Source organism: Paralichthys olivaceus, chromosome 2 (genome assembly GCF_024713975.1).
Source record: "Paralichthys olivaceus isolate ysfri-2021 chromosome 2, ASM2471397v2, whole genome shotgun sequence".
In the NCBI taxonomy this organism is placed as follows: domain Eukaryota; kingdom Metazoa; phylum Chordata; class Actinopteri; order Pleuronectiformes; family Paralichthyidae; genus Paralichthys; species Paralichthys olivaceus.
In genome coordinates, this window is record NC_091094.1 from 28,840,955 (window position 1) to 28,853,356 (window position 12,402).

The following is a 12,402-nucleotide window of genomic DNA, read 5'->3' on the forward strand; positions in this document are numbered from 1 at the left end:
TCAGTTGACTATTCATGCTCATGAAACATTCAGGAAAGGGGATCGTTCACTTATTCTCTTACAATCAGCGTCTGACTACAAACACACACCACAACACAGAGATGGTCTCCAGTGCTTCAACAGTAGTTGATTGTTCAGGCTTAGCGCTGTACCTCAAACACGCCCCAATTGACTAACTCACTTAAAAATGTCAGGCAGCATCTTTTGTAAATCCACACTGCTTACTAAAAATAGGGGCGGGTTATGTAAGCATATTCAGTGTTCTTCCCTAATCAGGGAGCACCACATGCAACAGGATTAAGCAACAGCACTATTACACTATTACATAGAGGCCGATGTGATATTTTTTTGCTGGTGGCATGTGCCTGTTTATATTATAACATAGCAAATTCATGACAAGCAAAGGAGTTATTCTTTTTCCAGCTGTTAACAACAAGTGAAATAAAGTAGGATCGCCAGAAAAGAAACAAAAAAAACAAGGCTGTTTTGGAATAACCTGCACTCACAGATAAAAGCTCACAGTTTCAGGATGATGTAGATTTCCACAGGACCATTCCATCAGTAAAACTAAATTACAATTCAGGCTTTTGATTGGGCTTTAGCAACACACTCCTGTTCCATACATATGAGCTATAGGGAATGGATGGATGGTTGGCATTAAGGGAGGAAGGAAGGAAGGGCGTTGCAATGTCAATGCATCACAACTTGTTTAAGTCCTTGGTTCACACACAAACAACAATTTATCCTGCATGAGACTGAGGTTAGGACCGGCTTTTTAATTAGCATATGGACAGAAATACATAAATAAATAAATGTGAATTAAATAAATTTGGAAATAAATGTAAGCCATTTATTTCCTTATTTATTTATGCATATATTAATGTATTTATTTATACATTTATACTTAAGTCATTTTTTGTCCTCCATATTGGTTTAGTAAGCCCCCACAGATGTGTGTTGATAACTCCCATTCAATGGCTGTATAATAATCAACAGAGTCATGTTGCACTCACTCTAACCTTTCTGTGAGTATACTCTCACATATGCATTTGCCTGGATATACAATATGTGCTGAGGTGTTTATTTGCTGGGGATATCTTACATCATGCAAATATAAATGATATTGTTAGCTGCTTGAGATAAATGTCCTATGACTACAGTGGCTTTTTGAGTTGGAAGACATAATCATAATCAAATTTATTTATATAGCGTGGTATCACAACAAACAGTTGTCTCAGGGTGCTGCACAAAAGTCCAAGATCTATAAAGAGGACATAAAGAGGACAACAGCGCAATCGGCTTCAGGTCCAGGCAACATTACAATGAATGCAATTCTTTGGCTCTTTGTATTGTTGCTCAGGTTTTCATGGCGAAGGAATGGGAAGTTCTTCAACATTGGGAAAGATCCCAGGGTGACTATGCGAAAACGCTCGGGAACACTGGAGATTGGTTTCCGTAGCGGAGGGCGACCAGAGGACTATGAAGGAGAGTACCAGTGTTTCACTAGCAATGACTTTGGAGCAGCTCTGTCCAACAAAATCCTGCTGCGGGTCTCAAGTAAGAACTTACACATGCCACTTCACAATATTTCAGCTTAGACCATAAAAATATTGGAGATTACAGAAAAAATAAACAGCTAATTCTGATATTTTGTCATATTATATGTAGTCTTTGTTGCAGTAAAAGGAATAAATTGCAGTATAATTAAAGTGAACATTATTCAGGTTCCTTACAGGTCTTTGAAGTATGTCTATATTTTCACATATTATATGCAAAAATAGAATGTTGTATTCCTTTTGATATTTTGTTACAGTTACACTATATTGCCAAAAGTATTGGGTCACCTGCCTTGACTCGCATATGAACTTAAGTGACATTCCATTCTTAATCCATAGGGTTTAATATGTTGACCACAACTTCAATCAGCAGAAACCCCTTTCATTTTGTCAGTATGGCCAATCAACTCCAAGAATAATGACAAGCTCCATTCTGATTAGCTCATTATCACAATGAACCCCCCCCCCCCTCTTTCTCTCTCCATCAGAGGCTCCTCTGTGGCCCAAGGAAGTGTTGGAGCCAGTGGTGGTGACTGAAGGCTCCCCACTGGTTCTACCCTGTAACCCCCCACCAGGTCTTCCTCCTCCGTTCACCTTCTGGATGAACAGTGGTAAGTACTAATTACACACAGATATTCACCTCCATACAAGTTAATTTCTCCTTCCTAATGAAATCAGGTGCAGTCTTATCTCTTATAGGGATAGTTCGGCCAATGGAGGGGTAGGTATTTGAGTCCACAAAACCATTTTGGAGTTTCAGGGGTAAATGACAACAGAAAAAAACGTAAAATGCCTCCATCCTGCTCCTCATCCAAGTGTCCTGAAGCCTAGACATTCAAATTAGACTCAAAACAGCATCATCTACACCATGTTTTTAGCCACCATGTCTTCATAAGATCTACATGTCATCTTCCTTGATCTCGCTAATGCATTTGGGTCAGTTCCACATAGTGTCCTCTGGGCTGCTTTCGACTTCTTCAAAGTACCTATCACAAAAGTTGAGAATATGGAGAGAATTAACTCCTATGTGAGAAAGTGGTTAGTAGTCCCAAGATGTCTGAGCAACATCGGCCTGTATGGACATGGCATTCTCAAGCTGCCTATCTCAAGTCTCGTAATGTAGTTTATATGCACCAGAAAAAGACTTGAGATGACTCAATGTCCTGATACCAATCTATATGATGATACCAAACCTAATGCAGAGTCTGAACAAAAATCCATCCTGCTCACTATGCTCAGCTCCAGCTACCCTCAGGCATATCCTCACTGGTTGTAAATTAAGTCTTTCCCAAGGTAGGTATACATTGAGACATAACCAGGTGATCAAATGCCTTGTAGCAATAATAGAAACAAAGAGAACTGCTACCAATAAAAACATTTAACGCAGTTTAAAGGACAACATTTGTTTGTGAGGGGGAACCAGGAAAGGGGAAAGCCTACTCCACCGACCAGGAGTAGTCAGTTGGAGAAAGCCCGAGACTGGGAGATGTTGGTAGACGTTTGCCAGTGGCTTGCAGTCCCATCACATATTGTCACTACCACCCTATAACCAGACCTGATACTCTAGTCCAACTCCGTCGTCTGTCATCTACTTCGTTGAATTGACAGTACCCTGGGAGGATAATTTTGATGAAGCGAATGAGAGGAAAAAGCTGCGGTTCAGACATGACATTTGAGGCAGAGCAACGAGGCTGAAAAGCAATAGTTTGCCCTGTGGAGGCTGGCTGCCTTTAATCCTGGGATTAAAAGGCCGAAACACCTGATTACACTAAGGTACACAACTGAAGATATGTCCCTAACATCTGCTGGTGGTTAATAACATCCGACATTAACTGGCAGTAGGCATTAATTTGTGCGGCAGAACGTACATTACGCATTCTCCATCTTGTCCTATGTTCAAAAAAGGGAAAGTGTTTAGTTTAAAAGGCAAAAAGGTAATGATGACTGATCTACTGAACAGGCCACATGGCTCTCAAAGTACTGTCATACAAGCCACTGGCCAGTCAGATTTACCTTTAGCCTCAGTGTACCCTCAAGTTTGGCCTGTATCATTTATTACAAGCCCAAAACACTTGATGGCGCTAAACTGCATAGTTATGTCCCTAACATCCACCTACTGCTAGCATTTACTGGTCAGAAACTTAAATTGTGCAGAAGACCTTCAAACGTACAAGGATGTTTTATCAACATATAATCTCACAACCACAACACATTATATCAACTTGTCATATAGCCCAGACACTGCAGCACGCCAGTGCATGATTAAAACTGCCGGCTGGGTGCTGATTGGTCCTGGGACACTGTCTTGACAACTGCTCATCAGTTTGTGCAGTCACACAGTGTGGACAATAACTGTCTGGATGTCTGTGTGGGTGAACATTTGTCTTTAGTGACTGTAGGATCAGAGCTCACTTAAACAGCTGTTTGTGAAAATATATGCAATCGATAAGTTAGTGGTTCATATTAAAATGATCTTTGGTTCTACATTTTATTATTCTACTTTCATGACATTCAGTTGATGGTGACAGCAATTTCTTGATTAATAAATGTATGCTTTGTGTCAGAGAAGAATTTGGTGGCTAATTAAAATTAAGATAGGGAATGCAGGGAATGCGTGCGGTTGGATCAATAAATATATATATCTATGATCAGGCTAAAGTACACTCACTGAGCACTTTATTAGGAACCTCTGTACAACTGCTTCTTCATTGTATTATTCAATCCACCAATTATGTGGGTGCAGTGCAGTGTATAAGATCCTAAAGATATAGGTCAAGAGTGTCAGTTAATGTTCATATTAAACATGATGCTCTAATCCATTTGTGGTGTTAGGAATGCTTTATTTCTTTGGCTGATATATTCTGAATAATTTTCCAGTAAAACACCAGGACATTTCCTGGAATTAAATAAAGCAATGCATCTGCTCAGACTGAATACTGACATTGTTCTTGTATAAGCCGATCGGCATCAGCTATTAAATAGTTCTATCCACAAAACTTCTCAAGAAATAACAGACCCATGAAATAAAGTGTTACTTTAGCTTCATTTTCCCTGACAATCATAATGGGTCTTTCATGTTCCTCTAGAAGTATTGTTTTACGACTTGTCCAAGTGAAGATTTTTTAAATTAAAGTTGATGTTTCAGTTTCACATTTAATTTGCAAATCCATGTCTTTGGTGCAGTGCTTTGAAAAAAATAATGGTTAATGTTAATATATAAATACCAGCCATGAGTGATGCTCAGGATGCCGTGTAGTTGCTGTGCAAATATGGTATGTTAATGTGGTTTCATTTCATCTATCTTTTCCTTTTTTTCCATATCCCTCTATCCTCCTGTGACTTCTAGCTATGACCCCAATACCACAAGATAAGAGAGTGTCCATGGGTTTGAATGGAGACCTGTACTTCTCCAATGTTGTTGCTCAAGATGCTCACACAGACTACAGCTGCAATGCTCGCTTCCTCTTCACACACACCATCCAGCAGAAGAACCCCTTCACACTCAAAGTTCTCACCAGTGAGTAGAAAACACACACACACACACACACACACACACAGACAGAGAGAGAGAGAGAGACAGAGTATGAGAGAGAGAGTCATGTCTGCTGTTTTGATCACATACCGATAAACTCAAATGGGATGTAACTTATCTCCATCTGTGAAATTTCCTTCCACCAGAAAAGTGAAGACATGCAATATTGGATTCTCTGGATTTAATGTGAAAGCCTTTCTTTCAGCTGTGCTTGTGTATCTTCAACACTACTACGTGCCATCATGCCCTATGTATTTGTTTTTGTGGGGACTGATGATCCACTATGTGTGCCTTTTTTTCAGAGGAGCCATATAATGACACATCTTACAATGCCACTGACCCATATGGTGGTGAGTCACTTCCTGTCAGGACAGCTTCACTTCCTGTTTACCTGTTCAGTCACACCCTACAATTATATGGCTAGAAACACTAACCTGCTGGCTGAAGCTGTCCACTGATCTAACCTCCTAACTGCTCTCTGTAGGCATAGAATTCCCTGTGTGGTTTCATATGGAAAAGTGAAAATGGGTTGCTGAGCTTGTTTTAAGGCATTCATTGCACATGCTTATATTTTTGGTGAGTGGTGAACTGAATGGACCAGTTTGCAACTTCTGAATGGGAACATGAGCGATGTTCACTCTCGTAGGACTGAACAACCATAAAAGCACCATAAGATTAAAGATTTAGGCTGTGGTCAAAAAGTTGAAAATAATCCCTATCCTAACCACTGTTCCTTGACCCTGATGGAAAATATCACAAGGTCAAGGAAAGATGTGAAGTAAATGGCTGTATTTATATAGCGCTTTTCTAGTCTTGAAGACCACTCAAAGCGCTTTACACTACAGTTTGCCATTCACCCATTCACACACACATTCATACATACAATGCATCTAGAGTAGCACTTTTTTTTTGTTTTTCTATGAGGGGCAATTTGGGGTTCAGCATCTTGCCCAAGGACACTTTGGCATGCAGATGGGAAGACTGGGAATTGAACTTCAGACCTTCTGGTTGGAGGATGACCGTTCTACCCCTCAGCCACAGCCACCCCAGAAGTAGAAGCTGTAAGGAGTTAGGAAAAGAGAAATGTGGCATAGAAGAATCTCTCCACTTAAAGTCTTATCCCCAGTTTCAGTAAAGTTTCCTGTCCAAAACAGAATGACGGAGAGAATATTCTACTATTAGTCACTCACAGAAAGAAGCAACAAAATAGATTGGGAAAATTATTTTTTGTGTGCAGTCCACATCTGGGAAGACTTTTATATATATAGTTTTGATGAGGGTATTGTGTTCAATATGAGTGCTGTGCATTGTTGTGCACAGATGAAATCAGGAGCTCAGACGATCATATGAGGATTCACATCAGTTCTGGGTTTCCATATTAGTGTGGGTCTGCCCTAGGTACTATGAGGTTGCGTCGCTTTAAATTTTGAGGCCGCCACAAAGAATTGTCGGATTTCATTTTCTTCTTTCCTGTCATAAAGATGAGTGACAGGACCAGATGTGACTTCTCTCTGATCCTACTATGTAGTCACACAGAGGTGTGTTCCTTCGGTTTGAAGTCAGTTTATTCCATTTTCAACAGTAAATGATCACTTCTAATGAAAACACATAGGGCAGTTAACACACAAATTACATTTAATTCAAGTGTATTGTGAATAGAGAATCCAATCGCTATATTCATTATGTCATGCACCTATTGAATGAGCCCATAGCTGGAGGGAGCTGATCAGCTAAAGTAGCAGCATATGTGGCACTGTGGGTGTGTAGGGGCACGTTCGGGAAGGGGGAGGGTGTTGAAGCCCAGGGGTAGATGGGATATGTCCCTTAGGGAGCACAAAGTCCCTGTGACAGATCAGGCTTGCCAATTTAGTTCCAGTAGGACTGAAGATACCGATCAGAAGAATTAGGTCAAATGTTGAATAATCAGTCTGGATTATTGCCGTGGTCATTAATAGTCATGTATGTATGTTAATAAGCTTTGCCACCTCCTACCTCTGCTCTTATAAACATTTCTGTATATGTGTGTGCATGTGATGGACACAGCTGTTGAAATGTTCACACACCACTACTCAAAAACACACTCATTCACACATGCTATTTACTTTGTAACCAATCTTCTATTAACACATAGATGCAAAGGCCACATTTGTATTACTTTCATGTGTTTCCAGGGAACTTACTTCATCACCAAAGCTACCCATCAAAATAATTGTGCCTAAGCATTTTGGCATTTGTTGTCACTGACCTTTATTGCCTTCTTCTTCTATAGGCTCTTTCTCTTGTCATTTTTCTTCTCCTCGCAGTGTCACTAACAATAACCAATCCTCCTCACCCACTCCTCTCCGTTTGCCAGGGGAGAAACTCCCTGCTAACAGATGCTTTAATCCCATACAGATCTCCATCACAAAGGAGCCTAATGTCAATTTAATCCCACACACTTGTCAGCAGGCAGTATCTTTCCCAAACTGGATTTGGTGTCTGTGGCGTTATATGTATTTGTGCTTGGGTTGGAGCCGTCTGGTTAATGTTTCTGTCTACAACCCTGAGTAATGATCAAGATCCAGAAAAACAAGACTGTATTAAAATATGTAGCATTTTTAATTGATTCAGTCAGTGGTGTAGTAAACAATTGCAATTACAAAAACAATTACTTGTAAAATATCATTGACAGATTCTGCTCAGATTTGTGTAGCATTTATAGGGCAATTCTGCTTTATTACATATTGCATCATATTTTATATGTTTAGCTATGGTTTTTGTTCATTAGGGAAATATTGTAAAAGTAATTGCTGATCTTGCAGAATGTAGTGATATTGGCATACACCGAATCGGAAGGAACATAACATCAACACAACTTTGACATAAGCTGCATGGACAGAACTCTCAAAATCCTCCGGACATTCTCCAGACTGTATGTGTGAATGCAAATGTCTGACTAAGAGCCTCTGTTCTGGATGTTTGTGTTTTGTAACCTCTCCTCATTTCTCGTCTGCAGGCCGTAAAGTAGCCGAGTCCACACCGACCTTCCTCTCACCGTCAGGCAGTGAGAGCTCTAAAATGGTGCTACGAGACGAGCAACTGCTACTGGAGTGTATCGCTGCTGGACTGTGAGCTTTCTCTCTCACTCTCCCTCATTGTCTCTCTTTCTCACTCTCTCTCTCTATTCTCTCTGCCTCTCTCTTTCCCTCTCTCTCTGCAAAAATAAGATGAATAAGATTTCGGTAGTATGGTCTTGTTTTATAAAACATAGTGTCTCTGTCTTCAATTAAAAAACAAACAGCGACAACAAATGTGAATTCACACACTATGAACAGTAGGTGATTAAATAAAACTGTAACTGTAACTGACACTGTTTCTTAACTAGGTTCTAGATATTTATTCAACATTTAACCAATTTGTTATTGGTCCAAACACCTGTAACACAGCACTGAAGAATGATATGGAAGGATGATAGGATACTGAATATGCCCATTTGGAATGCGATGACTTGAATGACAAAGCTGCGTGTGTTTCACTCTTCCCCTATAGGCCAACTCCTACCATCAAGTGGTTCAAAAAGGGCGGGGACCTGCCGGGACATAAAGTGAAGTTCGAGAATTTCAACAAGACCCTGAAGATTATCAGTGTGTCAGAGGAGGATGCTGGGGAGTATGTGTGCATGGCCAACAGTCATTTAGGCAGCATACGCCACAGCATCTCTGTCCAGGTTAAAGGTGAAGAGGTCATGATTATGTGTTTTTACACAACTACTGTGTTTTAACTTATGAGTGGGTCCATCTAACGAACTTGATTCCCTGTGTTCCACAGCGGCCCCTTACTGGCTGGACAAACCTACCGACCTGGTGCTAGCCCCGGATGAGAATGGCCGCCTGGTGTGTAGGGCTAATGGGAACCCTAAACCTACTATTCAGTGGCTGATCAATGGGCAACCTATAGACAGTAGGTGTAGCTGTTTCAGCTATTCTTTCTTTCTTTCTTTCATTCATTCAGGTTTCTGATATTGCTCCTAAACCTGTCTATAGCAGGGGCCTGATGTCACTCAATAGATCACTGTTGTTTATATATATTGATTTGGGATTTTTCAGAAACAGTGTCCTAAAGCTCTCTCATTTCTCCTCTTTTATAATAACTTTTTACACAGGCTCCCCCCTTAACCCAAGCAGACAGGTGCTGGGTGACACCATCATCTTCCGCTCAGTGCAAATGGGAAGCAGTGCTGTCTATCAGTGCAACGCCTCCAACCAGCATGGGTATCTGTTGGCCAATGCCTTTGTCAGTATTCTCGGTGAGACATGGAGGGGGGGCTGATTTCAAAATATCAATAAAAGACTTTATACATTTGTATGCAGTGCCTTAGCATTACTCTTCAACAATTACAAAATGTCTGAAAATAAGAATATGAGGGTATGGCTACTGATTATGTTCAAATAATCAAATGAAATCTACTTCTTTCATGTCAAAATGATCCAAGTTTTATCCACTGCCTCCCTGCAGACATGCCTCCTAGGATGCTGGGCCCTAAAAATCAACTGATTAAAGTAATTGAGAACAACCGCACCTTTTTGGATTGTCCATTCTTTGGTTCCCCTCTGCCTGAGTTACGCTGGTGAGAATTGATAGCTTATTGCAAAGACGTACTTGCTTTGGAATCATTCTACACAGATGCTTCCAGGTGAATACACTAATGCCTAATAATTTTTTTCTATACCCATGTGTTTGTGTTTTAACCATGTGTAGGTTTAAGAATGGACAGGGCAGTGGGCTGGATGGCGGTCAGTACCGTGTTTACATCAACGGCACCCTGGAGATCAAAAGGGCTCGAGCAGAGGATGAGGGCACATACACATGTGTTGCCAACAGCATCCTGGGCAAAGCCGAGAACCAGGTCCGCCTGGAGGTCAAAGGTCAGACATTGCGATACTGCTGCACTCTGAGCAAACCTGAGAACTAAAGTCATCATCATCATTTCAATTACACAGTAACATATTGGTATGAAGTTATCCTGTAAACAACTAACATGACTTGTATCTTATGAAGGAGATATGTGCAGTAGCTATTAGCTCCTGCAGGTTTTATGACCTTTTATGACTAAACATACCACACTTTCTGTGTGTGAAAGACAAATGAATTCCTTTCCTTCTGCCAAATAGCTTGCACTTTTGGATGATATGCAAATCGCAGGTGCCTTTTTATTAAAATGCCTTGCAAACAAACATCTGTGAATGTGCTGCAAAAATATCCATTGTAGCATTTGAGGTAGCACGGCATTGAATAAAATAAAAAAACAAGCCAACTAATCTACCAAGCCTGTCTTTCAGTGTTTCAGTGAAGTGGCAAGAATCCTAATCTGGATTATCTTCACCAGCAACATTTTTTCCAAGTGTGACTTCTTATACTGTACAGGGGTTGTGGCGAGGAGTTCAGGATGGATGTTTGAACATACACAACACAAGACTTTTAGTTTTATAAAGATGTCATTTTTAGGAGAACGTGCTGAATTGTAAAAAAAAAAAAAATATTTTCCTTACATTATGAGAAGAAATCCATACTTAGATTGACATGGCCCTACAGTCACTGTAAAGTGTATTGGTGTGAGTCTGCCTTTTTTGAAAGGTCTGTGTTTACCTCCAGCATTATAATGTCATGTGTGTGTCATATCTGACACAATGTCATCTTCCACTGGTATTCCTGCATCCATCTAAACATGAGTTCATATAGTCTCTCTCTGTGTGTATGTGCGTGTGTGTTTATGTGTGTGTGTGTGTGTGTGTGTGTTCGTTTTCACTAACTCATCCAACTCAGAGCAAACTCGTATAGTCAAATTCCCTGAGCATCAGTCAGCCATCAGGGGCTCCACAGCTCGTTTCAACTGTAAAGTGAAGTCGGATCCCAGCCTGCCTGTCACTGTGACCTGGACCAAGGATGACAAGTTTCTCTATCTAGGATGGAGGTAATGGCACTTAAAGGTGGCCTTAACACCCCTCATATATTATGAATTCCTCTCGTGCACCTGTAAGAATTAAACACCACATATATAGAGGTTGTTAATGAAAGGGATAGTTCACTGAAAAATTTTGATTCACTCATTATCTACTCACCACTATGCCGATGGATGTGTGGTTGAAGTGTATGTCCACAAAACACTTTCAGTGTAAAACTTTGTTGCAGCCAAACCCAATTCAATTGAAGTAACCGGCGACCTTTAATTCAGATGTAATAAAACAACAGAAAAAACATAACATGCCTCCATACTGCTTGTGTGGTGTCATCCAAGTTTTAGCAAGCTCCAACATTCATATCGACTCAACACAAGGTCATTTACACCATGTTTTTAGTCTAAATGTCCACAGGGAGTGACTAAGCTAGCAGGGTCCGTGAATGCACCTCATAGGAAGATATCTGAGGACATTTAGGCTTAAAACACGGTGTAAATGACGCTGTTTCAAGTCGAATATGACTTGCTGACACTTGGATGACACTACACGAGCAGTATGGAGGCATTTTATGTTTTTTCTGTTGTTTTATTACGTCTGAAGTCTTGGTCACCAGTTACTTCAGTTGTATTGGATTCTGCTGCAACAATGTATACCCCTGAAACTCCAAAAGTGTTTTGTGGACACAAACACTTCACCCACCCCTCCATCGGCATACGGGTGAGTAGATGATGAGTTAATTTTCATTTTTTGGTGAACTATCCCTTTAAACACTTTCATCGTTGAAATTACAAGTAAGTGTAAAGATTTTTGTGTTATACTCCAGCAGGGAATAATCTCAAAATAATTCAAGAAAAGTAACATTAAAGATTCAGTTTGTCTACTATCCTTCCTACTGAGAGGTAGACTTTGCATTTCTGTTGTTTTAAATACAGTTGTATTTCATTATTTGTCTTAACTGAGTAATCCATTTAAATTCATATTGCTTGTAATATAGATATTAGGTCAATCCCCCTCAGATATGTTTAACTAACCTAAACTGTCAAGTGACACATAAGTAGTTCCACCCAGCACCTAGATAATACATACACAAAGCAAACAAAATCTTTTCGTTATTGTTCAGCTATGGTAAACAAACACTGTGTAGTTTTACTTTTAATACAGTCAAGAGTTTATATTATGCTCAGATTGAATAATTTATATGCTATCTCTGTTTCTCCCAGGCTGAGGAAGGACGATGAGTCACTGACTATCCCCAATGTGAATGAGGGTGATGAGGGAACATACACCTGCACTGTTAAATCTGAGATTGACGAGGACTCTGCATCTGCCCGCCTGACTGTGTTAGGTACATCACATACAGAGCAATCCTGGAACAGTG

At 40.2% G+C, this 12,402-nt stretch overlaps 1 protein-coding gene across 35 annotated transcripts in view; it reads left to right on the top strand.

Moving 5' to 3' along the window:
• The window catches only part of nfasca (neurofascin homolog (chicken) a), a 105,698-nt gene that overhangs the window by 63,875 nt on the left and 29,421 nt on the right, over nucleotides 1–12,402 (top strand). For 32 of the 35 annotated variants that reach the window (XR_011239197.1, XR_002203493.2, XR_011239198.1 and 29 more), the window contains 12 exons: nucleotides 1,361–1,557; nucleotides 2,045–2,167; nucleotides 4,903–5,073; nucleotides 5,391–5,438; nucleotides 8,084–8,195; nucleotides 8,617–8,801; nucleotides 8,896–9,027; nucleotides 9,230–9,373; nucleotides 9,583–9,694; nucleotides 9,826–9,992; nucleotides 10,891–11,038; nucleotides 12,245–12,369. Coding sequence is in view for 30 of the 35 variants with exons in the window: in XM_069514068.1 (XP_069370169.1) it covers nucleotides 1,361–1,557; nucleotides 2,045–2,167; nucleotides 4,903–5,073; nucleotides 5,391–5,438; nucleotides 8,084–8,195; nucleotides 8,617–8,801; nucleotides 8,896–9,027; nucleotides 9,230–9,373; nucleotides 9,583–9,694; nucleotides 9,826–9,992; nucleotides 10,891–11,038; nucleotides 12,245–12,369 (1,664 nt within the window). In the remaining 5 variants the exon portion in view is untranslated. The remainder of the gene's footprint in view (nucleotides 1–1,360; nucleotides 1,558–2,044; nucleotides 2,168–4,902; nucleotides 5,074–5,390; nucleotides 5,439–8,083; nucleotides 8,196–8,616; nucleotides 8,802–8,895; nucleotides 9,028–9,229; nucleotides 9,374–9,582; nucleotides 9,695–9,825; nucleotides 9,993–10,890; nucleotides 11,039–12,244; nucleotides 12,370–12,402) is intronic. The other 3 variants (XM_069514126.1, XM_069514146.1, XM_069514235.1) reach the window with 1 other exon arrangement.